This window comes from Parus major, chromosome 6 (genome assembly GCF_001522545.3).
Source record: "Parus major isolate Abel chromosome 6, Parus_major1.1, whole genome shotgun sequence".
NCBI lineage: Eukaryota > Metazoa > Chordata > Aves > Passeriformes > Paridae > Parus > Parus major.
This window is the reverse complement of record NC_031775.1, coordinates 24,781,564-24,808,669: the sequence shown is the minus strand read 5'-3', so window position 1 is coordinate 24,808,669 and position 27,106 is coordinate 24,781,564. Positions and strand designations below refer to the sequence as shown.

General features: G+C 38.9%; 1 protein-coding gene across 2 annotated transcripts in view; it reads right to left on the bottom strand.

The window, feature by feature from the left end:
* The window catches only part of SHOC2 (SHOC2 leucine rich repeat scaffold protein), a 63,347-nt gene extending 36,537 nt beyond the window's left edge, over window positions 1-26,810 (bottom strand). Inside the window, exons 1-2 of one of the 2 annotated variants that reach the window (XM_033515558.1) lie at window positions 26,729-26,810; window positions 2,560-3,494 (exon numbers count right to left, since the gene is read on the bottom strand). In XM_033515558.1, coding sequence (XP_033371449.1) covers window positions 2,560-3,262 — 703 coding nt within the window. In that variant the 5' untranslated portion in view covers window positions 3,263-3,494; window positions 26,729-26,810. Of the gene's footprint in view, window positions 1-2,559; window positions 3,495-26,458; window positions 26,597-26,728 lie in introns of those variants that run through there. The other variant, XM_015632828.3, reaches the window with a different exon arrangement.
* Between the last annotated feature and the right edge of the window lie 296 nt (window positions 26,811-27,106).

The following is a 27,106-nucleotide window of genomic DNA, read 5'->3' as shown; positions in this document are numbered from 1 at the left end:
CATCAAAAAAAGTAACATGAAAGTGAGTAGAAATCAATTGCAGAAGTTAAACTATCTTATCCGGTTTTACTCTGATGAAAAAGATTTTCAACTGCTTGTACTATGCATATTGGTAGCTTAAATTATTTGTATTAAACACCAATTAATTTTATTTTTCACCTGATTCAATTTCAGGCAACCTACTCTGAGAAATTTACTTTGAATTAAAAAAGGATGTTGTTGAACATGATGATTTCCCTCTGAAATTCTTCGTAAGGGTGACAGTTGTCTTGCATTTGTGCTTCTAAAAGGCCTTCCACAATGAGGTGCTGACCCGTACCAAGGAACACAAGCATTATCACAATTCAAATAAAGGCAGGACTAACTGCTGGATACAAAGACAGAAGTAAAGTAGTTAATGTTCTCAAGCTAGGGTTTTATAGAGAACTGAGAATACTGCCAGTACACATATCAAGACAATAAAAAAATACAAAAGAAAGAAACAAGTCACATGTTCATAACACAAGTACCTACTAATTTTCCCATGAAGCAGTTATACATGATGTCTTTCAAGACTACTGTGAACAAACACATACAGACATTTCAGAATTCAATGTAAACCATATTCAACAAACAAAAGAAATAAAGAGGTTTCAGCAACAGCAGTGTCAGTAGCATCACACACACCTTAGAAAAGTTTCTAAAGCACAACACCGAACACTAGGATCCAACACCTCACAGAAGGTATTTCTTCACACACTACTAGTATTACTTTAAATTTATGCAGCACCATCCCCAGTTGAACCTCAGAAGATGGCTCTTTGCTAGATTAAGTAATAAGTGAGCCACAAACAGAATCAGGACCAATACTGACAACTGCATAACAGCTCAACCAGCTAAATTGGCCACAATTTCTTCAATGAATGTAGAAACACGCAGTAGGCTGGGTTTTCTGTAAACATCAGCCCCATGGTTTCCAGTATGAGTTGTTGATCAGTAAAAAATTCAGTGAGGCTGTTGAACTTAAACTGAAGTGTCAAAATAGGTGAAAAATTTAATTCCTTCATTCTCCCAGGGAAAATTCAAAGGATTGCAGAGATGCTCATGACAACCCAAAAATCATGTGGCTCAGAAAACATACTATAATCAACCATTTCATTTCTGCCTAGCAAAAAGTGTTCCTGTGGCTCCAGCAGAATCCATCCCCAGCAGCTGCCACAGGGAGCCAAAGGCTCAGACCAACATCTGGCATGACCACTGCATTTCTTCACTCCTGTTATCATGGTCAAAGCTCTCTGTACTGGCCATTGCTGGTAACTGGATTAGCAGTTTCAGGCACATCCAGGAGTTCCCGCCATCAAGAACAGGTTATCTTATGTATCTTTTATATCAACATGCAAGAAGATAAAGATGAAACACTGCTGGCTTGAGAAAGATCTACCAGGTATATAAACAAGAGCATTTCCCAAGGTTTGCAAAATTACTGACCATAGGGTCACAACACACTCACATACTGGCTTGGACAGCAGGAAGACGACCCACAGCAGCTTTTAGAAACAGAGCACGGGAATTATTACTCACAGTGTTACAAGGGCTTTCACAAGGGTTTGTTTTTTTCACACTTGAAGAAAGTCAAAGCAGTTTCTTAATTGTGTGAAGTTCATGTTCCCCCACCTCCTAAAAGGGCTAAACTATACTTGCATTTTAAAAACTGGTGATATATAGAAAAAACCTACTGATTAACAGAATCACACTTTTATAGGGCACATACATTGTTTAAACATTACTTGAGAACAGTGTTATAAAGACATATTTTCCATGAAGCAGAATGTATTAGCAACAACATAGAAGTTCTTGATATACAGCTAGTCCAGCACATTTTGTGTAATAAACCATTTAAATTAATAATGCACTTTCATATTAATTTACCATCTCTTGAACTTTTGTAACAATGTTTAGAAAAACAAATACTATTCATTACAAAGTCATAAGAATTATCAGCCATGTGTACAGCATTTGGACACTTCAGAGTCCATGTATTAATTTATGCATGACTTGTATAAGGCAGACACCTGCACAAATCATTAACCTAGATTATTAACTGTTACAACACCCAAGAGTTTGCTTATGGTAATAGTATGTAGCTACCTATTCTACCTTGTATAACTGTGGTCACACCCCACTGTAACATGCCCATAATGTGTTTATAACTTGAAACAGTTCATAAATGATTTATAAAAAATCTTAAAATAAAAAATGCCTATGTATCTCTCTCCTTTTTTTTTTTTAAACCATCTGGGCTCTCAAGACACAATATGTGAAAGTACAAAGCAAAGATGAAAACAACATACATCTTATTTTAAGATGACAGATGAAGAAAAAGGGCTTTTGTTGTTTAAAAAAATATATACAAGGTATTGACTATTCTCAAGCTAACAGTGGAACAGTATGATCGAGAGCATAATTTTATGTAGTTTTAAATGAAGTGCAGTTGGAAAACTGACAGTTTATATATAATTAGCTGAACTGCAAAGTGAACGTAAAAACAGCATCATGCTTTCAGTCAGTATAATCACTTACCAATTTCAGCAGGTAGTTGCTTGATTTTGTTCTCTCGTATGCTAAGCATGGTGAGTTTTGACAAGTTTTTGATATCCTTTTCCACAGTAGTTATACGATTAAAGCGTAGGTACAGAGTGGCGAGGGAGCTTAGCCTGTACACCACCGAGGGGATTTCTCTCAGTTTGTTATGCCGCAGGTCAAGCATGCGCAGTTTCTTCAAGTTATCAAGAGAGTCAGGCAAACTGGTGAGTGAGTTTTCACTCAGAGCCAGCGTCACCAGGTTCACAAGACAGCCCACCTCTGCCGGTAGGCACTGCAGTTTGTTACTGTATAAATAAAGTTCTGTTAACTGCGTTAGCTCTTTGATAGCTGATGGAAGCAAGTGTATAGACCTCTTGGACAAGTCCAAGCGCATAGAATTCTCTTCCCGGCATTTATTTAGCTCTTTGATCACTTCAGCGTTGCTGGATTTTTTGCGAGTACCTGTGGCAGGATTAGGTCTTTTTATTGTATTGTCCACTGAAAAAGCTACCCCAGGCTGCGTGCTACTGGAGTCCTTCTTTCCATCTTTGGCATCTTTCCCTTTGGTCTTAGGCTCCTTTTCTTTGCTCTCTTTCCCAAATCCTCCTGAGGCCTTAGCCTCCTTCTCCCTTTCTTTTGATGACTGGACTTTTGGATCCTTCTCTTTGCAGTCCTTTTCTTTTCCTAGGTTACTACTCATGGTGACTCAACGTTCAGCAAGCACCACATGAAATCTATTTCTGAAGTCCACAAGAACAATTCGATGCTGAGGCAACAAGGATCCTTAAAACACGCAAGTGTTGAACCCAGGGTGGAGCTTCAGAGGTGTGACACCCATTTGCTACATATTGATTCTGAAGGCACTCTTTCCTAATCCTACTATCAGGAGACCCAGCTGTAGAGATCAGGTCAAACGCTCCGTATTAGTATTTCTGGAACACAGAAAAGAGAAGCCAAAGTTAGTGTAAATATAAAACTTCCAGTTATATATTGAGTGTTTCTACATCAAGCCTGTGCTCACTAACTTAGGTTAATGATTTGTACTTCTGTTCAAATGCCAATGAAAGACCCAAGGCTAAACCAAAAATACTACACACATTGCTTCCAAGACCCACTGTGGTACAAGAGCTGTACTAATTAGTAGGCATGAGGGAAGAAAAATCACAGTTCTTAATTGTAATACTGCCTTCAGTACTACGCTTGAGTCATCATCTTACATCTTACCTAGCTCTTACAATAACCCCCTGGTCATCAACATGAATATTCCCTCTTCCCTCAATGCCCAATCAGCCAATAAATATCTGCTATAATTTTAAATGCCTGCCTCTACAAACAAACCCGTACAGGCTTATTCTTTCAGCACAAAAGAATCTCAGTTCAATCTACAGTAAAATCTAATATGCAACAGTAACACAAACACTGTGCCTTGAGATCTCTCTTCTGACCAGCTCAAAACCACAGGTCTCTGCTCTTAATGTGGAGCAGAACGTTCTTACCAGCTTCATGTGCTTTGAAGAACTAAGCACAAAGATTTTTTAAATATACCTATCAAAAAGTCAGCCAAAAGCCCAGAAGAAATAATATATTATGCTTCAAGATAAGCAAAATTATGAAGGAACTTCTCTAGGGAGTAAGACATAATATATCTTTATCATATCTTGAATTTTCCCCCTCAATGACTACAATGCATCCTAATAAGTGAACAGATGTCTGAAACCTACAGTGATCCATTTACATTTTTACAAAATCATAAATCATGGAAAGTCACTCTTCTTCATGTTTCAATTCAAAACACATGACATGCCCAAGAACTTCATGGTTCTGAGTAACATGGAGAGATTTTTGAATGTATCTTTGTGAAAGAAAAATAAACAATCAATGGCAACAATAATTTCACATCTCCATATTCATCCACCTTTTAGCTTTGATATGCAACTACTGAAGAAAGGTCCCTTGTTTCCCAGCCACCTTGTTTAAATACTCTTTAAACCTCCACAGGAGCTGTGTCACTGTCCTGGCATTCCAACTTCTGCACAAGTTAATAAAGCCTGTAATCAATATCAATTAAATAATATTTTGCATACTTAAGCCATCAGCAAGTACTATAAATACAAACATTTTTTAGCAAAGCTCAAGTAAACATTTTTAACTGTGGTCATGCTGTGTATACTTACCTTCAAATACAAAAATGTACATGGAGAATACAAAGCTGCACACTATGCTCTCTCTCTCTCTATATATATATGTATATTCATTTATAGTTTTTTAAAAAGTAAAGAAAATCTATTTAAAGATGACCAGAAGGACAAGATGCTTTACCCTAGCTGCAAATCCAAATGTTTAGTGACAACACTTGAAAGAGAACCTGCCTCAGGAGGTGCCTTCCAGTCCTTCACCCTGATTCATTACTGCTGCAGCATCACCAAGTGTGCTACAAACACTGTAATATAAAAACATAAAATAAAATAAAAAGTCCTCCCCCCAAAAAGAAGCCCAAAATTGCCTCCAGCAATTTTGGACAACTCTGTTGTAGTGGACCGTGGCTGAATGCTAGCAGCAGCAAGCAAAAACAGTTTTTAACTTGGAAATTTTTTGCACTGCTGAGTTTTTTAAAGCATCATAAGCCAGTCCTTTACTGTATCCTTAAGATTGCCACACAGCTTTTACACCATCCATTAATTTGACCTCTCCTCAAGATTACTAACCTCACCAGATTATATTTAAAACTTCTCCTCAGCAATGTATAATCTACACGCTTGTAAAACGCCAGTAATAGGAAATGCAATGACTCCCAATGCGAAAACACAGCTGACTAAAGGGTGGGAGCTCGAAAGGCTTGACAACATGTTTTCATTATGAAACAGTAACACAAAGAATCAAGAACACAGTTTCTGAATTCAGATAATACACAGAAAAGAGAGTGTAGCAGTGCCAGAACAGCTACTGCTCCTCCTGAGTCTCCGAAGCGCGAAATACTCAAAAGGGCCACTGCTCTCTTGAGCTTTCAATTTAATCAAATTTAGGACCCACCAAGAGATTTGTTTCATTTCTTATGTGCACAGCAGCTGGAGGAGGTCTAGAAAAGAGCTTCAGAAATGAAAGTCTGCTGGAGATTAGTGCTGCAGAGAGCAGCTCAGCAGAGCAAGTGCTCCAAATAATCTGCAAGCATTTCACTGTCTTTGTTAGCAAAAACCTTAATTGTACCTAGAAAGAAATTAAATGCTCAACTTCTCATAAGCTGTTCTACACAGTCGCTATTGCAGATCATTCAAGCTGATGGGGTTACTCACAAACACGTATGTAAACTTCTGGTGAACATGGGTATAATTACATATACTATAAAGGAAGTTAAATATGTTTCAAAAGGTTATGCATATTTTTCAAGCCCTTTTGGTTAAAGGACAAGAGTCACCATCAATTCTAAACTACAGTCAAACAAGCATTCATTGTATCTCAAAAGGAGAGCTTCTTTTAGAGATATTTTTAGCAAAAGGAAACTCAGTGAAATTAGCTAGTTCTGCCAACTACTTCCATTTTCCAATGCTGTTCAAACTGACTTCCTGTCAATATTAATTGACATAAAAACATTTAACTATTATGTCCTGGAGAACTTGGAAAATTTAATAAGACTCTTGCTTGGCACAGTATGTGAGGGAAAACAAACTTTAAGAGAAGTTAAGAAAAATAATCTCTTCCCTGTTCTGATTTTTTTTTTAAGTAAAATATTTGTAAATAGCTATAAATAACCAACTTCAGAGTTTTGATTCACTCCTCCTGATGTCTGGTGAACATAAACCAGATGCATTTCGTTTTTTCTGTCATCTGTAACTGATGAAACTTCAGAAACAGAAGCAACTTCAGCCTGAACTATATCACCTTATTTACTGTCTGCAAAAGAGGAACACATTTACCTTGTATATTTCAATGATTTTTTTTTAAAATATGTACAAGTAATTGAAAAGAGATTCCAGTTTTTCTGAGCAATACCACCTAAAACATTTACGCAATAAGTGCTTTATTAAAAGAGTGGCAATGTAGGAACATTCTGCAGTTCTAGGAATAACAATACACTAATCACTGCAATTTGGCAATATAAATACCAATGTTTCCTGGTCACTATCTAACACAATATGAAGATTGAGATAAAGGATTTCAGCCAACTGCTATTCAAGTAAGGTTGTAAAAGCCTTAACTGTCTCCTACCCACTACTGCAAAGCAGTGGGACCCCCAAGAAGAAGGCTGTTCCCTGCATGAATTACTCTCAGCAGCCCCTCACTTCCCAGAGGATGCGTTCCAGAGTCTTGTGACTTGCAATTATATGAAAGTTTCCTGTGAGTTCACAGAGATGGCTTGAAGAAGAAATTGTTAAATGGAATAAAAGAGTCTCCCACAGCTGAAACATTTCCCTCTCCAGCGATGAGGCTAACCAACAGTGATCTTCTCTGCCAAAGGAAAATCATCGTGGCACGTCATCTTACAAAATGGTCACTTTACAGCTCCACCTAAACCCTTTACTGGCTCCCCTTCTGTGTTTCAGTAGCCAAAACAGGCACTTCAATCCATAAACATTTCTGCTATTCTAAGCACATAATATCCAAGGCATCATTTTCACTGAAGTGTAACAATACACTCAACTGTAACAGAATTTTACTTCTTTAATGTAGCAAGAGACATACAGGCCTGCATTTGAAAAGAAATATTTTACTATGCGTAGAACTCCTTATCACAATAGGAATGATTTTTCTCTTCATTCTGTGTTTGTATTAAATTTAATCCACACCACAGCTAGGGATTTTCAACCTAAATAACAGCAGAGGATCATTCCGAATATTAAACAAGCTGACAAAATAAGGAATCAGCTCATATTTGACACTCTGGAGTAAGCAGACAATTATTCTACTACTACATAATAAATAAAATGTTCTGAGATTGCAATTCTGATCTAGGTATTTCTGATTAGTCAGCCGTAAGTGATTCTTAACAACAAGGCAGAGTTCAAATGCTATCTGGTAATTGCAGCAACACCTCTGCACAAACAAACACACACTAAAAAAAAAAATCTACCTTGTTAAAAGTATTTACCTTTTAATTAGAGCAGCATGGGATACATCAAAAACATTTTGTACTCCAGTACACCACAAAGATGAACACATCAATAAGCAATGGATGAAATTTAAAGCTTAGCCCAAGTGGCTACAATGAATTTCCATTCTCCATACCACATATGCAAAAAAAAAAGAAAAAAAAAAATAAAGCCAACCCAGTAAAACCCCAACAACCAGTCACTTCTTTCATTTGGAAAACCAAATAGCTTAAGCCAACGAGTCACTTGCAAACAAAGCACATTCTCTCCTACAATTTGCTAGCTTCAAACATCTGACCTACAGAGCTTTCATCTGCATAAGTGCATTTCAGTTCTGCCACTGCAGCCACCACGGACCAGCTGGGAGCAAACTGCTGAATCAGTCACCAGCGGTTGCACAGCTCCTCTAAACACAAAACCTCATTCAGAGGTATGGAGATAGCAAAGGAACAACCAGCTATCAGTCCACCCAAGATCAAAAACCACCTCATCCATCTCAACAAAAGCAGTGCTCCTGAAATATGCCAGCTAGACAGCTTCTCTTCTTTGGGAAGAAACCTGTTATTCCAGAGAACAAGGTGCACAACGGCAGCAGGGCAATATTGTCACAGTTTGTTGTGCCAGCTATCCTGGTAGGCTTGCTCAATAGAGAAGATTGACCATTAAATCTGTCTCAGTCCTGTAAGTGGATGGCCAGCAGATGGTAGTTCACAAACTACCCATTTAGCCTGATTTCAACACCCCAGGATGTGGCACAGCTTTCACCCTAATCCCCTCTCATACTGAGGGAGCGGCTTGTTCACTGTGGGCACAGCCTGGGCCTGTGGAGCTGGGAAAGGAGGAGGCTTGGGCCCTGACAGCCCTTTAGAACATCTTCATCTGCCACAGGACTGCAGCCAACACCATCCTGACTGTTTGCTGCTTCCATGGCTGCCAACCAGCCAAGCATAACCCAGCCTCGCATTCGAGCAAAACCTGGGGGTCAAGGGAATAACTGAGCAAACGTCAGTCCAAGGCAGCAACAACTCCATTTAGATCATCTCTAAAGGCTTCCTTATGCTTCACTTGTGGTGTCTTAAATCTGCAAGCACATCTGTAACTATAGGCAGCTAATTACAAACCGATATGCAATTACACCTGGAGTTACTATAAGTAAGCAAATGAGTTTCTAAAGGTTTTGAAGGTTGATCATTGTGCACTTGCAGAACCAGGTAGATCTCCCAGGCTATCCCATCCCAGCTTCTGACACAACTGTGCCCTTCCAGGGCAAACAGGCAGGCACATGGACACCACTGCTGAGTTAGAAGCTTTGGAATCCATCTTCTCACTCCCTGGTCACCAGCTTTGCTGCTCTCTGGCAGTACTTCCCTGCACCAAGTGCCAGATCACGTACCAAAGTCCAAAGCAGTCAGGATAAAAAGGCTCCACACAAGGCAGACAGAAAGTCACCTATGCAGACAGAAAGTCACCTACGCCTTAAGTTCCTAGGAGGTAGAAATAATCTCTTATGCCCTGCCTTTGAACTCACCTAGCAAGGACAAAAATATGCATACTGTGATTCATTCTGTGCACTCCAATATTATTTTTATGAAGTACTCTCTCTTCTTCTCCTTTGTAGGAACAAAACCCACTAGTTTTTTTACCGAGTTATAAAATATCATTACATGTTTTTTTAGAAATAGACTGCAAGAGCAAAGAATTCTGCTAACTCCATGCAGCAGCTTATTTTAATATGTAATAAGGTACTTTCTGCATGTGTGGCCCCCAGCATGTACCTTTTCAGCAGCATGTCTCCATTTCCATGGCAACTCACTGTATCAGCAGGCAGTGTAATCCTGCATAATACATGAAATTTGAAAATCCTAACTTTCTAGATGAAACTAATTTCCAGGATTTAGTGCAGGTTCTAATTTCTCTTAAAAGAGTCATTCTAAATAGATACACTAGTCTAGAAAAACTAGTTCCTGTTTTTGTGGCAATACAACTTCTCTGTCTACAGTGGCATACAACCTTCTGCAAGAGCAAGTGCTCCCAACCTACCCAATACCCTTCTTTGAACAATGATCACCCACTTGTTGCAAAAATTAAATTTCCAGTATAAAACAACCTTTCACTATTACCACTACACAGCATCCAGACACAACCATTCTGATCCCTTAACAGCTCCCATAAACAAAGGAAGAAACACAGTGTTCTGTTACAAATTTGACAGAAAATGGAACAGGTCCCACCAAAGGTGATGTACAAACTACAAACCAGCATTAGGTATTTTTCATTCATTCATTATTTCCTCTAAGCAATAAAAACAATTTATCAAAACAAAACCTACTAAAAATGAGACTAAACATGAATGACGAGCAAGTGAGAAAGTAAACACACAAAGCAACATTATTTACTAATTATCTATATTATCAACAAATTAAGTTATGCTGATGCTACAGAAACTGGGACAAAACCCCATCACAGCTAAACAAAAAATTGCTCAACTACTACATATGGTAGCATCCCACCCTGGCCCCTAACAGTAACACAGAATTATCTACCAAAAACCTTGTTTTTTGTAGCAGTTCTCCATTTATTTATCTCTGAATTTGACACAGTAAGTTTGCTCACCTTCTTCAACATGCTTTTCTGTAATAATTATGACTATTTCACAATGTTCAGTGCTGGATGATTCTCAGTCCCTCAAATTTTCTGACCATAATTAGTGACTATAAGTCACTGCATTCTTTTGCAGACAAACACTATGCTAAAATAAAACACTGAAAACAACCATTTAAAAAACAACTTAAAATGTGTTTTTAACACAATTCTGTACATGAAAAGGAGAGATGACTCTTTACACCTTCTATGTTCTAGCAGACAAAGCCACAATAACCACATTATTGCAGCTCAGCAGTGAACAGTATCTAGCCTCTCTTCAATTTTTTAATTGTTTTTAGCTAAAATTATTTGCAGTTCTTTATCTTCAGTTAAGACAACAAAAGCCTAGATATATTTGTTTAATTGAACACCTAGTTTAAATATAACTAATGCACTGAAAAGGAAATCTGCAGTAACATTTACTTTTCAACTAATGTTGTGAGTTTGGAAGACAGAGAAATGTCTGTCAAAGTCCAAAAAAATACTTTACCCACGAGTTTCAATTACACATCTCCTCACCTTTAAAATCATTAACATATTTTGGATCTTACCAGTTCTTAGAAAATAACTAGCTCCTTGAACAGATTAGCATTCTTCCCACAGAAAAGATAACCACAATCAACATCAAATTAGCTCAATCTAAGTGTTCATTTCTGCTTCATTACAACTAAATTAAATACAATTTATTTGAAAACTGGACAATGATCAGCTGAAGTTGTTTCTTTATGATGGCATATTTTTCCAAAAGTTTACGTTATATATTGAAATATTACAGGAAACCAAAATATAGACTATTCTGAATGAAAAGTCAAAATAACCCTACTACATCTTCCCCCATTACTGCTTAAGTAATGCTCTTTCCAGTGAATTTTTTTTTTTTTGGTTTTGTAATCCAGCTCTTTCAGATGAATGCATCTTACCTGGTGAAAGCAAACTGATTCAGGCCAGGTTAATCTATCTATCTATCTATCATGAGGACAAAGAAATTGCTGTGTTTCAGCTAACTAGATAAGTTAAAATACTCTTTTCTCCAGCAATCATTTGCCTAAACATGATGTGACCAACCACTTCTGCCATTAAAATACTCAGATGCAAGAACTAGAAACTGTGAAAGAAAAATGGTATTTTTCCTGTATTGTGTACCTACTCCAGCTGGAATCTCAGTTTTAACTGCTACACTTCTGAGGTTAATTGCATTCTGCCCACTCAGTTTCAACTGGATTTTGCATTATTCTCTCCCTGTCCTCACCTTCTTATGCTGCATTACTGTATGTGGTTAAGCAGATTACCACATTCCAATGGATTCCATGTTCCTGCACCACTGCTTGAAATGATGCTCAGCCACAGCTGGAGAAGCCAAAGCAACTCAGATATACCTTGGGGAACTTCACAAATTAACGGCACCATGGAAATATAGGCTCATTATACACCCTGAGGAGGTGATGAAAAACAGAATTGCTCCCAAGCCTCTTTCAAAGCTTTCAACTGCTCTCCCCCATTGAGCATAACAGAATTAAACACAATGACATAAAGCAGAGAAGTACTATTGAAACAAATAGATGCATTCCATAGGTGATTCAGGTAGCCCTGTGCACAGCCAGTGCTCTTTGGCAAAGGCTTCTTCAATCACATCGATCTGTAAAAGCTGACATTTACCAGCATCTGCCTGCCAACCCTCATGTTTTTTTAAGTTGGTTTGGGGTTGGAGAGAGGGGCCTTAAGAGAACACAAGAATAGAGAGAAAAGGAGAGATAAGGCAAGACTAACAGCTGGTTAAAGCACATTGATTTGTTCAAGTTGAAGAAATTAACACCAATATCATAACTATGGCATTTTTAGTTTAGATTAGGGACTTCAAATCTATTATAGTGTCTGGTGCCACAGTGAATTTCACCACATATTCACTCCTGGCCACTCAAAGTCTAATAAGAAAACTACAAGGAGTTCCTCTGGCAACAAAGCTCTGAGTATTTCATACAGACTGAGCAGGCTTCACCTCCTCAACACCAACAGCTTCTGATACAAGGCATCCCCACAGAGCAAGTCAAACCCAGAGGGGCCAAACAGGTCTTTCCTTCCAGCTGAGGCACCTTCCTACTGTCCCCCCCCCATCTTCCTCTGGGTCACAGCAGCCACTTGGAGGAAAAAGCTGAGAAACAGGCAGGAACTGGAGCAAGAATAAGGACAGGAGGCCTGCAGGCACAGGTGATGGGCAAGAACCAGCTGATAAGAAGTTCTACATAAGAGTATCACAGACATAAAAATGCTGAGAAAATGATCAGTCAACAGGCACCACTTCTGCTCCTACACACTGTGTGGAGAAGGGGTCTTGGAGATGGCAGAAGTATGTAGTGAGTGGAGAGGCATTAAACACACACTGACAAGTATGGTCACCTACAGCACTAGAAGCCATCTCATTCACACCTACCTAAGTCAGATTGCCTTATATTGAAAACCTCATTTTCATAACTTCTTAAGTGTATTTTTATTTAGCTTTTTACATGTTTTCTTCCCCACTCAACATTATGCATTAGAATTACAAAAAACCCAAAAATGACAGCATTTGAATTTATTGTAAGTTCATCCACATTCTTACAGAATCCCAAGGTGATCCCAGAGATTCCCAGGATAGCAGATAAAAGTGAAACGAACAAGGATGAGAAATAAAGCTCTGTCCACCTTCCTGTGAAGAACCATGAAATGTCCAGACCTACCATGAATACTCCTCATCCTCAGCCCCACTGTCACAGAGCCTGATGCACAAAACACCCTCAGCCCCAGCACTGAATACTATTCTGCTCCTAACTTTGAGCCAGATTACAAGATTATTTCACATATACTAACAATTCTGGAAAGCACATGATAAATTGAGTCCTTTCACAGGAACAAGATGTTTTCCTTCAAAAGAAAAAAAAAGTAAAAAGAAAATCCCTTCCAAGCAGATTCTTCAAAATCTGTTCAGATGAGGCAGTCTTTTCTTTTCTTAAAAAAAAAAAAGTCTTCAATTACATTTTTCCTAGAAACAGTGAAAAACATGATTTCTGCTTGTCAAAAATCAGCTCAGTGATAGACTCCTAGCACACTTGAAAGGCTCCTGTATTGCCAAAGTAGAAAGTAGCAGCAGTGCTAACCTGAAAAATGTCATGGAAAAAAATTAGATGCAATCTGAATAAAACAACATCGTGTAAGTATTGCAACAATACCTTTTACCTCACCACTTTCCAAAAAAATTAAACAAGATAATGGAAATCTGAAAAAACTGATGAATAAGCAGGCTAGCTTAGAGCTACACTGAAGTTCATATCACTATCCTAACAAAATTAAAATCAAAATTGTACTATATGCCTATTTATACTGAGTGACATTTTTGCACCTTACTGCCCATTGTTTCAGACAGACAACAGATGTCATAAATGTCTACATAATTCAGCAAGAAACTGTCTGTTTGTGAACATTTAAAATGCAACCTTTACAGCAGCTCAGGTACAACTATGTCTCACTGGGCCTGCTGGTCCCCAGATATTTGTGCCTTGCAGAATCTGTTCCCACTGAATAAACGGACCAGAGGATTACACTAAACCTTGCAAGCTGAGAACAGGCAATTCCCTGCATTGGGACTGCCCACATCTGCTCCTCTCTGGCCTGCCAGAGGTGAGGATGCTCTCAGCTCCTTGCAGAGTGACCATAACCCAACATCCAACAAACAGCTCAACAAACTGATGGAGCCTTAATTTTTGCACTAATGCACAGGGCAGGAGAGGGTATTTCAACGACCTAAGTGACATTCACATGAGTTGCACAGATTGAGCCAACTCAGATAGAAAGACAGTGAGTCCTTTTCAAACCAAGTGTGATCCAAAACATATTAGACATACGCAGAAAGCACTCAGAAAAAATACACAGCCTCACAAATTAACTTGAAGGACTGAACAAATTTTAGTATGACAATATGCTCCAGAACAATATGTTCAAAATGAGGATACTATATATATATATGAACAGTATGAGAATACTAGGAAAATATCTGAAGATGTGAGAACAGAGCTCCTGAACAGAAAGAATAAGAAGAAACTGAAACAATGTAGAAACACTGTACCTGAAATTCTAAAAAAAAAATAAATAAAAAATAGTTTAAGAAGTTGATTAAGTGATTTTAACTAATACTTGCTACTCATTTGTTCCTTTTTCACTCAAGCACTCTCAAAATAGTGAGGAAGGAAGAAAAAAATCACAGGAGTGACACTTCCAAGGAAAACACGAAGGACGAGAAAAACACCAGTACAGGTAAAAGGGAGATGAAAACCACCAGCACGTACCTGAAGTGAGACAGGAGTGCTGGGTACAGGCTGCAAGGAACTCTGAAAATGTACAGGAATAACCAAAGAGCAGCAGCAGACAGACAGGCAGGGCATCAGAACTGGCTATGTATGTATGGCTATGGATGTATGGAGCAGGACCTGAACTGCTGCGACCCCTGCAAGAGGGCCAGTGCCACCCTCCCAGCAAGGCACAACATGCCAGAGCTGTTCCTCCACCCCATCACAAGCCTTGCTCCATCCCTCCCTTTACTGCAAGGCAAGAAAAAGCCCAGTTACATCCAGTCTTTTATTCCTATCTGGGACTAAAGGATCAGCACGTGTCTGAGGAAACCTCCTCCTCACCAGCCCCCAGCTCCTGTGATTCTTGGACATACGGTTGTGCAAACAGGGGCAGCTTCTCTCCTCCACAATTCCTCATTCCTCCCCTTCTTACATTCTCTGACATTAATTCTTCGAACAGGAGGAGGAGAAGTTGTAATTTGAAGAGCTGAATATCACTGTGTGTACAGCACAAATTCCTACCAACCCAAAAGCTTCTGTAATTCTTAGTAGTGTAACTAGTCTGACAACTGCCAGTACTGGCTTAGTATTAAAGCACACTTAAATGCTATAAACATGAATTATCAATTTCTTAAAAACGAATATACACATAAAATCACACTAGATCAGCATCCTATGGGGATCAGATTCAGACATGATGCAAAGAAGGAAATTTTAATTTTAAATGATTCTTGCTTTTTAAGGCTCAATTTGATCCATGCTTGTGAGGACTACCAGTTAAAAACATGACTGAGAAAAAGGTTTTAACCACAGCCTCTGGTTTTGACACACTGTATGCTGTCCTCTAAATTCCTCATGTCAGATCTGTGCTGATGATACTATTTCACTGCTCATTTTTCTCACAACCAACTTTTAGCTTATTTTACAGAGCAACACTACCACTAAATCCAGACCAGATGATCCCTGCCAACACTCAGACTCATCACTGCGGGCTGCATTACAGCATGATCTTACATGGTACCATCTCATTCCTACTTCTAGCATTTATCAATAAATTATTATTTTGATTCAGGAGCTCTTCATCTCTCTCCAGAACAATGTGGTATCTTCAAGTGATGCTTCTATGCTTCCACTTCTTCTCATATTTATAGACACACCAAAACTGTAGGAATGTGCTAGAAAATTGTCTATGCCCTCCATCCTTTAGCCATGATACTATTATGGCTAGATGGGACTACAAAGTGCTATCTAAGAAAAATTTCAGTGTCAAGGTATTTACTGCCCAAATAGCCCTTCCCCCTGTCCTTTAGAAAAAAAGGAAGCACATCATTGCTCTCTGCAAGGCAGCTCTGGCCTGTGGCCTGCTTCCAAGCCATGCTGCCCTGCATGCTCCAACACATTAGTCATGCCTGCATATACAATAAATGAAGTTGCTAATTGAGATACAAAAGACTGAATGTTAAATAAAAAGAGAGATAACACAGAAAATCCAAATTAGGCTGAAAAAATACCATCTGTTCCAGTTAAAATTTCTTCCTCATCTGTATTATCATCAGGAGCTCTCAATTTGTTATTTATTATTTCTAGATACTGTTTCAAATATTAGGAGGTTTGTATGAAAGCCACATTACTTAATTCAAGCGCCACTAGCTGTCACCAGAAGTTCCAAAACAAAATTGGGAGTGATCCACAAGTGAGTTTGGTAAACTTCACAAGGTGTACAAAATATATATATATATATATATATATATATGCAGATATAATTATAAAACCATAATAACAATTATGTCAGCATATCAGAGCATCTCGTACTGAAAAGTGACCCTTAAAGGCAAATGAAAAGCTTGACCTAAAAGAACCACTTCTTTGCACTAGCTAATTACTCTGCTCTGTGATCACCTGTTTCAGCTTTCATTTGTCATTGCTATTCAAGCTGGGATATTTTATTTACATTTGGTAGCAAGCAGTAGGCAGTGGTAAAAGCTGCACATTAATAATGATACTAATAATCAAAACCAAACAGTAGCCTTGGACAGAAAGTGCCCATGATCACAGGAGGTCAGAAAAAGGCCATACAACCAGCCTCCCACATCTGACTGACAAGATAACTTACAGTGCTCACTAGCTGGTAATTAAAGAGTTCTGGCAGCAAGGAAAATGAGAAGCCAAACAAATCCTAAGTGCTGTGATTCTGGACTAATCATCTCTATAATGCATCAATAAAAACTTTATTTTGGAGTAACTACCTGAAAAGTGGTCAAAAACTGGTGAAGAGATTATTTTCAGCATAATTAATTCTATTCTATTAATCAGGTTCTGCCCATTTACTTTTGGTAACTGAAGAACAGCACATTTGTAGTGGATTAATATATACACACACCTCAAATACTTACGGAAGAGCCATCAAAGTGGAATCCCACATAAGAAAATTTGTTAATTAGTTCCTTAGTTCCTAGTCTCTTAGTTGTAAACCAGGCTATACAACACTGAATTTACAATTTTAATGAATTTTAAAAATCATAAGATATATCCAGAGCTGTTGCCCATCTCACCCTCCACTACATGAGAAAGTTGTTTAGACAGGAAAGAAAACTTAACTCTTGGAAGGAATTTAAGGAGTCTCAGCAGTAATTCTATACTCTGCACCTAGATGACTTGAAATGCAGTCCATGAGCTTTTACAGCCACATACAACCCAAGCAAGAACATTTTGCTCACATGACATACAAGTGAGCAGTGGCTCTATCACTGGAAAAGTACACGAGAAAGTTCAAATTATTATTAATCTCTAGAATTTAGAAACAGCAACTTGAAAGTTACGCTCATGTACAAACATTCCACGCTCTCTCCCCCTACTTTTATTGGAAAACTTTAATACCTCTAGACTTGCAAACAGAGTAATTCAATGATGGAAGCATACCAGTTACTTGGAAAAAGTTCAGGCATGCATACATACCTGAAAGTGTGCATTAGGATGAATGGAAGCAGGATACTTCATCTTACCTCAGGATAAGGCAATACAGACAAGCAGTAGCAATGAGTAGCTTTCATGCTCTGTACACCCTTTTGCCTTGTATTAACTTGTTTCCATGTCACAAAATAAGACATTTACAGCCAAGATTAAAAAAAAAAAAATTATTCTGGACCATTTATTTTTGTCAGAAGATATTCCAACTATTAATTATGTAGCTTCAAAGATGAATAGGGAGCAAAAATCACGTTGTAAAAGTGCAAAGCAACATGGAAATCAGTAGAAGCAGCTCTAGAGCATACTTTAAGATTATCATGGTATACAATGATCAGCTTATATTAAATGCTTCTGAAAGACAGAGAGCAAGCTGGACCAAAGAACTAACAGTGTGCAAACTGTGGAAGTCTCACTGCTAACATAAAGCAGGTTTAAGCAGAAAAAACAAAACAAACCAGTTTCAGTAGACACTGAAAATCACAGGACTGAAATCTGTGACAAACACAGATTTTTCATTCCAAGACTTTACAGGTTGAGAACACAAAGATTTGCCTACAGAGACTGAGGGTGTATGTCCATAGTTCATATACACCACAAGCTTTGAAGTTGAGAGCACCTTTCTTTTAGTATTATCAATACAGAGGATCATTAAGAAATAAGAGGTCACATATAGACTACAACCATTTCAGGATCCTTTCAGGCCACATGACTTACTTGTTACCACACTGCACATTCAAAGATGCAACACGCTACTCTCCATGGTCCCCACAGCCAACAAAGATCTCGCTGCAGCCATGGTTTTGTGCCCATTTGCCTTGCTCCACCTTCCACCTGGCTGGGAGGAGTGAGGAGTCTGGGGTTGGGATCCACCTCTGTCCCTCAACCATGGTGAGCTTGGCATCTCCATGCCACATCCCAGGACAGGGTTTCAGCTCCCACTGACTCACAGGAGGGAAGGCAGAGCTGTCCCACTGCCACAGCTGCTGGTAAAAATCTCCCCTGCAATTTGTGCCTTAATTTCTCTAATGAAACAGCGATAGTGCACATCACATACAAAGGCAAGAAAGTTTACTCAGGACTATAAAAGACTACAAGGTCTTTTTGGTACTGCAACAGCAAATTCAGAAATAACTATGATTTTCTCAGGGCTTCTGAAGCAGAACACCTCACCAAAGGCAAATGTACACCTGGAGATGTGAGCAGCTGCTCCAGAAGAGAAAAACTAGTTCCTTGTTCTCCTCTCTCTATCTTTTATTTTTACACAATCTGATTTTGAGAAAAACATTTGGGTTTTTGTTACCACAGGAGGGCAGGAGCATGTAATGCTCCTGTCGATTTCTTCTTAGAGACAGCAGAACAAACAGTGGGAGCTGGAATGCAGAAAGAGCCAAGTCAGAGACCCGGAGCATGATGAAAATTCAGTCCTACCAGCGGAGTTAACTGCTTGTTAATGAAGGCGTATGCATCCCATCTGCTGACTACAGAAGAGCTGGAATGGTTTCAAAAACAACCCAAGACAGACATACCATCAAATATGTGATGTGAACATTGTGATCTATACTCAGAAGTTTACCCCATGGATTTTGGCAGGCCGAGTACAGACCCAGACACACACGGGCACTGAGACGACAGGACAGGAACCGTGTCCATGTCACACATTAATTGTCACTGCCCAGTGAGAACAGCAACCCTTCCACTGGAATCTGTTTGTTCATTAATTCTCATTTCAGGAGAAAGTTCTGGCTTGCACCCAGAAGCTAATTGGTTCAATAAACAGCATCTCAGTTTAGAAGAAGAAAATATGATACTACAGTGAGAGCATGTAAATGAAACCTCGATATCTGGGTATGACTTAAGGCTTCTCCAAAGAGCTGCACTGTAAAGAGATAAGTTTTAGAAGACAAGACAGGATACAGTCTAAATGCAATAACAACTGCCAGCATTTATCTGAAGAATTCTTATGGAGAAAAGATAAATTACTACTGTAAAGATGTCCCTAATGATGACCTAAACCACAGAAAATAAATTTATGGATGAAATCATGGCAGGGAGACACACAATCTATCTTTTTTGTATTTAAATTCTGATTTACAACTCATAGGTATAATATTTAAACTTTTGTTCCCTCCTAGCTAGGCCTGCCACACAGAATGTGCTATAAAGAAAGCTGCCAAACAATTTTTTGAATATTCCAAAAAGCAAATATGTAGCCCACCATGAAAAACAAATACGATTACCTGAAAGCTGTGATCATCTGCACAGTGTCAGAGAGTTCAAGAGACCTGGACAGACTTACCAAAACAAAATCTGCTGCACAAAAACAAGTTCCCAGGTATTCATTTGTTCTATTTACTAATATGAATTTCCCTTTTCATGAAATCTAGAATTTTAAATTCAATAAAGCTTATGCAACTGCTAGTATTATAAAATTATCTTTAATAAGTAGTATTTTTGGTTTTGTAAGTACTTAACAATAGCCATTAGATTTGAAGAACTATTAGAAAAGTAATTGCCACAGATTTAACATATTAACAAGAACATTTGAGCTGAAGCTTCATTTAACCCATACATCCCTTCAGTAAGAAATTTGTGCAAATCATTCCAAATGATGCATATTATATATGCTTGGCTTCAAACCCTTTGATTGTACAATCATTTCTCTACATGAACCATTTTTAAGTCATATACTCTTAGTGCTACATCAGAAGCAACAACAAAATGGGTTTTCATGGTAAATCCTTCATATTCTGCTATGATCAGCATTTTGCAGGACTACACAGATGAATTCTCTGTTAGCCCTTCACTTCCTTGTTTAGGAGGTCACTTTTGTGCACTATTTCTTTTTATAAAGATCTATTTTTGACTGCAGTGGACTTTTGTTTACATATTAAGCCACCTGATGCCTCCAGGAGACATATAGTTTGCTAGTGAAGTCATTTTCTCTCCGCTACATACAGTGACTCCGTGTAACTACACGCTTCTAAACAGGAGTTAGTATTTGCAGCAATCTGCAAAAGACTCCTGGCTGTGCAGTTATCCCTTGTAATTAAAAGAAATGCACAGTTCTGCTTTTCTGCAGTGGAGGGGGAAGGGGAATATAACAGAGCACAAAACTCTAACACCACAATTTTAGAAACACAGCTTCTCATCTAATGAAGAGAATAATGATCGCTCAATTATATCTTTGCCTTGGACAACTGCAGGTTGTTTGGGAGTGTTGAGTTGGGAGAGAAGCACTGAGAGAGATTACAAGGTGTTTTGGGTTTTTTTAATGAGGATGGAATAGTGCTAGATTAGGTCTAACACAAACAAAGCAATAAGACTGAAGCTAAGAGTCGGAACTTTTCCATGGCACAATGTACTTTACTCAGCACCTGCAGTTCACTGTACAAGAGCTTTAGCTAATTACCTACAGCCTAACTACAACCTTCACTAGTGTGCAATATAAGCTTTAAGTTGTGACACACTGAATAGCCTTCTTTTGTTTAAAAAAAAAAATAGATGCAACAGCTAAGAAACAGTAAAAAAGAGCACTTTTTTTTCTGCTCTAAGCACTTTGACACAACAGGAGTATTTCCTCCCAGGACAATTCCCGATAACCACGATTAATGCTGTGTATTACAAAACAGATTATGATTTACAGCATCAAAAAAATTACAACAGTCAGAAATCTTATTATATAGGAGAGTGGACAGTTCACGTGCTACAATTACACAGACTACCACTACTGGCAGTCACAGGACAGAAGCCTCATAACAAAGAGAAAGCAAAATCCCCTATTTGCCAAGATTTTAAATGGCTGGGACACAGGCAAGAGAAAGGAAAAGAGAAAAGTTCGACTCCCCACGATCATTGCTGCACCTCAGCTACAAACAAATATCAGGCCCTGGTTGTTTTGGCTGCCAGTCAGGTATTTCTTCATAAAAGTAATAAATACACTTACTTTTCTACCCAGTCAAAACAACATGCCAGACCAATGGATTGCTCTGACCATTCAAACCTGTCATGAAACAACTCTTAAATTTCTGATTTAATACTAATTTCTATGAGGATGGAGACACTGAAAGCACAGGTATAAATACAACAGCAAATCCTAAAGTAGTTTTGCCATATTTTTAATGTACTAAACCAACATTATCTGTAATAGCTAAGAAATAATTAAAATCCATATATATCTGTACATGGAGCATAGATACACTACAGCTTAGTGTTCACAGGTATTGGGGTTTCAAGATTATTTTTATGCTTTCACATAACATTATTTAACCTTGCATTTTCATGCCCATCACTATAAACAGTTATTCTAAACTTCTAATAGACACAATTTTTTTACAGGATAAGTGTTAAAAGTACTGTATTATAATAATACATATGTTGTTTGCAGCACTATGAAGAATAATTCATATGTAAGTGAATCATCAATCATCATATAGAAGTCCTAAGTAAATTTAGGATTCCTGCAATACTATCACTCACTTTCAGAAAACAGTTTTTGTAATTTTAATTCCTACAACAAGCTCATTCTGCATATCCTTAACCTGAATAACTCATACTGCTTTAATACGTGCAAACAAGTGGAAGAGTGACAATCTACCAGCATCAGCTATATTAAAAAAAAACAAACTAACATTTGATTTAAAACATACCTTTCTTGCTGCAGTTTTGATACACTAAACCACATAAAACAGAGTGAACCCTAGGATTAAAATGGATTAGCCAAAAAATATAAGTAATAGTTTCATGTACTACCCTTCCCAAAATTTGATACATTACATTAATGACAAGTCTATAGCCACAAGAAAAGCTGGCATTCTCTGATGATATTAAAAAGTCTCTATGCATCTATTAATCACTAAGAGTCAAGTACGTGATACTAATCACTGTTCTTTTTAACAACTCTGTAAAGCAAACTTTTGAGAGATAGGTGATGGCAATCTGCCACTAGTTCCCAAAAAGAGTGTCTGCTTTCAGTCACATCCCTGTATCGACACTTTGAATAAGTCAACAAATGTTTCAGCACCAAAACAACGGTGGCACAATGTTCCACATTCCTTATGTAGAAAATATTCTCACAGGCATCCATAGGACTTCTGGAATTAATGCAAAACGAAATCTCAAGCAAACATGTTTTGCAACCCCAAATATAGTGAGTTTAGAAATAGTTGGTGAAAAACTGCTCAAGCTCGATTTTTTTTTGCCTCAAAGTGCATGTATCAACCTGTGGGCTGAAAGGAGTGGGAGACTAGAACATGGCTAAGTTAAAATTGCACCTCATCACAAACAAGCCTCACTATTTAATAAGGATGCACTTCAGAACCCCTCTCCAAAGCAATACCAACCGCGAAGATCTGTGCTACAGAAAGAACCTATTTTAAAGCCCAGCAGTCAAAGCAGTGAGTGAATTGAGATGTGCTGCAATATTTATGCAGCCATTATAATGCAAATGCGGAAGGTATTAGAAAGGCTATTTGCATTGGTGCACAGCCCCTTCAGTCTGCGCACAAAGCCGAGAGAAAGAACAATTAGGATGCATGCATAACAAAAAGCCTCCGAGCACAGGGCAGGCAGGTCCACTGAACCGGATACAATATCTACGGGATCAACAGGGCTCCATGGAAATACTGTCTGCTGGATCACACCGTACCTCTTGCTCATACTTAGAATATAAAGCGTCCTTGGGCACAAAAGCACGCAGAGGATTAGCACAGCAAAGGTGAGAGCAAGCTACAACCAATTTAATGCGAGCACCAGCCTTATGTCTCACAAGAGAGCAACTGGGCTGGGGCACAGCTCCATCCCCAGGGCTGCTCCTCTCGGCAAAACCCCACCACCACTAACACACAGCAGCAAACTTTCAACTGGGCTAAAAAATAATAATAGAAAAAACGGGTACATACTTTCCTGTGGCAAAAAAAAAAAAAAGAAAGAAAAAAAGAAAAAAAAAAGAAAAAAAAGCTCTCCAGCTCTGGTTGAGACAGAAAGGGAGGCAGGCATGCAAACCAGGATCTAATGTACATCCACTCTGAGAACAGACTCCGCTTTTGTAGAGAAAGCAAAAAGCAAACTAATAAACTCAAGTAATTCCTTTTTATTTTTCCAACGTGTACACCTTAATGGTAAAACAATACTAAAACAACCAAGTATACAGGCAAGCCAGATTGTTTTAAGAAGTTCTTTGACCGTACATCCTAATATTTATCTACACCAATTCACAGCCTCTTAATATATCCTCACACCAGTCAGCGTGTCTGCAATTATTTGATGGGCTCTGTTTTCTCATTTCTCTTGTACAGCAATACAGATAAAGTACTTCTTAAACTGCGACAATCTTAAAACAGTCTAAAATTACCACGCGGCACAAACTTACTTTTTAAAAGAAATTATAAACTGTCCATAATTTCTATACAAAAGATACATTACCTGGATGTTAATGATGGAAAAAAATCTTAGTAATTAAAATTCCCTTTTCATCCTCGGTATATTGAAAATGTCTTTATTGAACCAAATTTGTGTTGGAGAATTCCCAGATTTATAATAGTACGTGATGTGTCTTTCACAACAGAGTCAAGGCAAAGCAATGCAGCAAAAAACAAGCAAATTAAGGTCAATGGCTAATACTGCAAACATTACCATGCTTATTATAACAACCTGTTACATTTTATCCCGGTCCATTTTGTAATACAGCAAGACCACTGTATCAAACAGAGCGGACTAGGTCAGCCAGTACGGTTCCCACGAAAAACCAGAGTTCTTTCTATCTGTACCATCAGTTGTAACTAGCTTTTTAATCTTCACTGCTCTGTCCTCCCCAGCCCTCTCACACACACACAAACCCACCAAAAAGTCAGAGGAAGAAATATCTCCTCTGAGATGAACTTGCATACAGTTAAAATAAATACAAGGTATTACGACGACAGAACAGAAAGCAAGGCTTCAATTAAAAGAGCATCCACTGAAAAATAAAACCAAAAGCAATGAGCCTCAAAGTGTTCTCGGTGGGAAATGCCACTGGCCATGCTAAACGGGAAGGTATGGCAGCTGGACATGAGGGTATGGCACCAGCTTTTCCTGCCCCAGGAACAGCACAGACACCCCAAACCCAGGTTCTGAGGAGGGCAGGGGCAAGGTGGGCACCAGGGACAGCCATTCCTGTGGTGTCACATGGGAAGGGACAACACTGTCCTCCCCTCCCAGGCTGAGAAGTTTTCATCTTCCCTCAGACACAAAGGCGAACCTGCTCCTTAGAGAGACGCAGCTCCTTCCCAGCACCCACCCAAATTCTCCACAGTGGTATTTTGGAACCACTGAGGTCTCTCAAAGGCAGTTTAATTTTCTTGCTACTATACTAAACCTTCCCAAAACAGAGCTTTGTTATTCACTGGGCTTCCTCAGCCTTGTCAAGAGGGGACCGCAGAACGTGATCCTTATTGCAAACATGCAGAAGATGCTTTGACAGCCCAAATTCAATTACCATGCATAAGCACCGTGCCCACATGCAAACACCTACATCCACCCATCTCACGGGTGCCGGACACAGGTCAGCAGCTGCCAGCTCGCACGGTGACAAGCCAGGACTGCCACACACACGCTGCTCCAGCAGAAACAAGCTTTTCTAGAAAGCCACAGCCAAGTCACAATCAATCCAAGGGCTTCCTAAAAGGCATACGCACAGCAGAGATCTTGCAAGCAATTAATTTCTGTACATAGGCTAACAGCGCAGGAAGACAGCTGGAGAAAATATTCCTCGTCTGAAGGAATCCCTTCAATCACACAAAATTCCTGGAGGAGAATACACCAGTCAGTGCGATTTAAGTGTCAACATAACAAAGGAACGCCCCTCCCAGCACCTCCTGCCTTACAGATATGCCACGCTGCACCGGGAACAGCAGCTACTCAAAACCAGAACTGCTCATCGACCCTCCCTTGCCATCACCACAAACAAAAAAATGCTGGGGATTGTTTCTAGAAAGAGCAGATAGAGGGACGTGGAAGAAGTCAGCATCCTCTTTGAGGATTCTTCAGTATTCCTTACAGGAAGGCTGTGGACACAAGGAGAGCTTTGTCTGGAATCATCTTTGTGTATTCCAAGGTTACATATAAAATTAGTTTTGCCTAATATACATGCTTTGCCTTGCCACATGTACAGAAATACTGATGGCTAAAAACAGCTTAAAATTAAAGGAATACAGCTTCAAATTAGTAAAATAATCTCCCATTTTACTCATCCAGAGCAAAGAATAATTACATAGAAAAACAAAATAGCAAAATCCGAAACATTCAAGGGGAATTAAAACGATAAGGGTGTTACTAAAATTAAAATGTATGCACAGTAGTGTAATAATAAATTCATAAGATACTGTAAAGCTTTCCCAAAACCAGACTAGGTTTATATCAAGATCACCATACAACATATGCCTGAAATATGTCTGTAAATAAGTGTGATTTAATTTGACCACCACCTACTTTAAGCCCTTGATTTTATAAATAGAAGTATATCATAAAGACTAGCGATTAAAAAAAAAAAAACCAAAAAAAAAAAACAAACCAACACACACAGCTAAGAAGGTAAAAAGAACACTATATAAAGTCAAACATGCAAACAAGAAATAGTAGAAAATTAAGACCCTGAAGGTAATTACTGAAACCATCTTAATTTCTATTCTATTAGTCAAAAAAAACCCCCCACCAAGTACTGCAGCAATGACAATACACAAAATTACAACTCCTTGATCATGAATATTCTGCCTCAAAAGTCTGCACATGTGCAGATCTCAACGTTTCCACAGTCCCGTCTCAAAAACACAACTTAAAAATTACCAGCGCTATTTCAGCACTTCGCAATTGTTTTCTCACACACTGTGACTTTTTATTCCATGTCCATACCTGCTCCTAAATAGGATGGACAAGTGAAGCAGCAACACAGTTTCACCAAACTTCAGCTCTGCTGAATTGCTGTGTAGCTCACGCCCAGTCGCAATTTTAGTCAACGCGGCCGTTCACCTTACTAAGGTTACTACAGCTTTTGAAGCATTTCCTAGAGAAAGACACGAACAACTCGGTGAAGACGCCTTCTACAGCCACAAATACACGCGGGAAGCTGTCACACAGCTTTTGTCTATCACACCTCTCTGCTTTAAATACCGGGAAAATCACCTGGCTAGACAGGAAGGCGACGACTTTTGAAACCGGGTTCTGTCTCTGTGGCTCCATCAGAACCGCCACAATAAATACATCGGGTGAAACAGGAAAAGAGCCTCACGCCTGTGCGAGAGGGTGGGGGACCGCACTGACACGGGCAGAGGCAGCTGCAATCATTACCCGCACGCCGGTAATCATTACCCTGAGCGCCACTGCCACTACACACACACCAGTTCGCTTCGATTCCTCAGTGCCAGCTCTCGGCACCGGGAGCTGGCGGGGAGGAGGAGAGGTGAGGCTGTAAGACGGAGCTTCCTCCTTTCTTTTTGTTATTGTTGTTGTTGTGGCGGTCGCTGCCATCGCCCGGCAGCCCCTCGGCCGAGCCCCGCGGGG